The sequence below is a fragment of the Loxodonta africana genome, chromosome 7 (genome assembly GCF_030014295.1).
Source record: "Loxodonta africana isolate mLoxAfr1 chromosome 7, mLoxAfr1.hap2, whole genome shotgun sequence".
NCBI classification, from domain to species: Eukaryota; Metazoa; Chordata; class Mammalia; order Proboscidea; family Elephantidae; genus Loxodonta; species Loxodonta africana.
In genome coordinates this window covers 25115189-25117728 of record NC_087348.1, presented here as the reverse complement: position 1 = coordinate 25117728, position 2540 = coordinate 25115189, and the positions used below count along the sequence as shown (strand labels likewise).

Genomic DNA, 2540 nt, shown 5'->3' with positions numbered 1-2540 from the left:
ACATCTGGTTGTTACCATTGAAGGAGGCTGGAGATTTTTCATGATGGTCTCCATAGTCACTTTTGCCCTCCCCAGCTGTTCGGAGATGCACTTTGTGATATCTTAAGGACAGTCTCAGTTGTATGGGTAGTATGATCATCATCTGGTTATGAACTCTGGGCATGTTTTAAGTAACTTAAGTTGCATTTATGTTTTAGTAGTTTTCTTAATTATGCAACCAGGTAGAGTAAGGTAGAGTTATAACAAGATTATTATGATGGGAACAATGTTTCTCAATATTTTTTTCATTATCCCCATCCCAAGGGAAAGTTTTTATGCATTATTTTTTTCCTAATTGCCCCTCCTCATAAATATCTAATCTGTGATATATATACACATATATATGAACATATATTTTAACCAATATTCATACGCTTGAGAAACAAATATCTAAATATAAGAAATCCAAAACATAAAACTTAAGCAAGATTTAGTGATACGAGAGCCAACTAAGGTAGATCAGAGAGGAGAAAATGCACGTACATGGCAGGGTGAGAGAGCAGTTTGAAAACGATCTTGGGTTTAGAGGAGCAGTAAGGAGGACCTAGATCAATAAGTCTATGCACCATGCGTAAATCCCACTTATACTGGAGTTCATTAACCTATACATGAAGCAGATGATTTTCAAAGACTCACATTGTAGATTCCTCATCAAAAGGTCTAGTATAAAACAAAATATTACAATTTCAAAGAAAGACAACGTTTACACTCATATGTCCAAGAAAATTGTAAGTGGAAATGTAATGAAGAATTACAAAAAGATACCATGTAAAATGTGTATATATATATATATAGAATATTATATTAATGTAATTGTCTAAAATATCAGTCACATGCTCACTAGGTTATTTCCTTATGCTGCATACATTTACAAGTTGAGAGAAAAGACTATCAGACGGCATGACAGGGATAATGGATAAATGACCAAAAAAAAAAAGTATTTTTATTTCATTTTCTTTAGATTTTATTAGAAGCCAAGGAACACGATGTTAAAGAAAAACCACTGCGAGGTGGCTGAATTTATTCTCCTGGGCCTGACTGACCGAGCTGAGCTGCAGCCTATACTTTTTGTGGTATTCCTAGTGATCTATCTTATCACAGTAACAGGCAATGTGAGCATGATTTTTTTAATTAGAAGTGACTCAAAACTGCACACGCCAATGTACTTTTTCCTCAGTCACCTCTCCTTTGTAGATCTCTGTTATGCCACCAATGTCACTCCGCAGATGCTGGTTAATTTCTTATCTGAGAGAAAAACTATTTCTTTCATTGGTTGCATCATACAATTCCACTTTTTCATTGCCCTGGTCATCACAGATTATTATATGCTTACAGTGATGGCTTATGACTGCTACATGGCCATCTGCAAACCCTTGTTATATGGTAGCAAAATGTCCAAATGTATCTGCATCTCTCTGGTCGCTGCTCCTTACATTTACGGCTTTGCAAATGGACTGGTACAGACTGTACTGATGCTACGTCTGTCCTTCTGTGGACCCAATGAGATCAACCACTTTTACTGTGCAGACCCACCTCTCATGGTCCTCGCCTGCTCAGATACCTACGTCAAAGAAACTGCCATGTTTGTGGTGGCTGGATCCAACCTCACCTGTTCTCTCACCATCATCCTCATCTCCTATATTTTCATCTTCACTGCCATCCTGTGCATCCGCTCTGCTGAGGGGAGACGTAAAGCCTTCTCCACCTGTGGGTCCCATCTCACTGCGGTTACCGTCTTTTATGGGACTCTGTTCTGTATGTATCTGAGACCCCCTTCTGAGGCATCTGTAGAACAGGGGAAAATTGTAGCTGTTTTTTATATCTTTGTGAGTCCTATGTTAAACCCTTTGATCTATAGCCTGAGAAACAAAGATGTTAAAAGAGCAATAAGGAAAGTTATCCAAAAGAAATTGTTTGTTAAATAAGTAGATATTTTGGACACAGGTACCTAATATATCTTTATCAACTGGGCAATTAATGAGCGTTTTTAATTAGCAAGTCCCGTCCTGTCATCGAGAATTTTTTGCTTTCTTATGTCATATACGACTTTGGGGAGCGTGTCAAATTATTTGGTAGAGTTTACAGAGCCATCTCAGTGAATAAAGACACATACACACATACAGAAACAGCAACAAATACTGCTTAGGAATTCAAATAGAAGACTGCAAGTTATTGTTATTGCTCCATAGAATCAATAAACAGATGACTGCATCCATAGTACTAAAACCTCTGCGAAATTTCCGCATGCTGTGGCACTGATGGAAACCCTGGTGGCATAGTGGTTAAGTGCTACAGCCACTAACCAAGAGGTCGGCAGTTCAAATCTGCCAGGCGCTCCTTGGAAACTCTATGGGGCAGTTCTATTCTGTCCTATAGGGTCGCTATGAGTCGTAATGAACTGGACAGCAGTGGGTTTCTGTTTTTTTTTTTTTTTTTGGTGTCATTGATATGGAGTAGCTCCACGGAGCCAACAGCTTAGTGCTGGGCTACTAACCAAAGGT

The 2540-nt window shown here is 38.5% G+C and overlaps 1 protein-coding gene across 1 annotated transcript; it reads left to right on the top strand.

The window, feature by feature from the left end:
* Window positions 1–972: 972 nt before the first annotated feature.
* On the top strand, window positions 973–2340 carry LOC135231654 (olfactory receptor 5M5-like). The gene has a single exon (XM_064288075.1). It carries the CDS (start codon window positions 1026–1028, stop codon window positions 1962–1964), a length of 939 nt encoding a protein of 312 aa, XP_064144145.1. The 5' UTR covers window positions 973–1025; the 3' UTR covers window positions 1965–2340.
* Window positions 2341–2540: the final 200 nt, after the last annotated feature.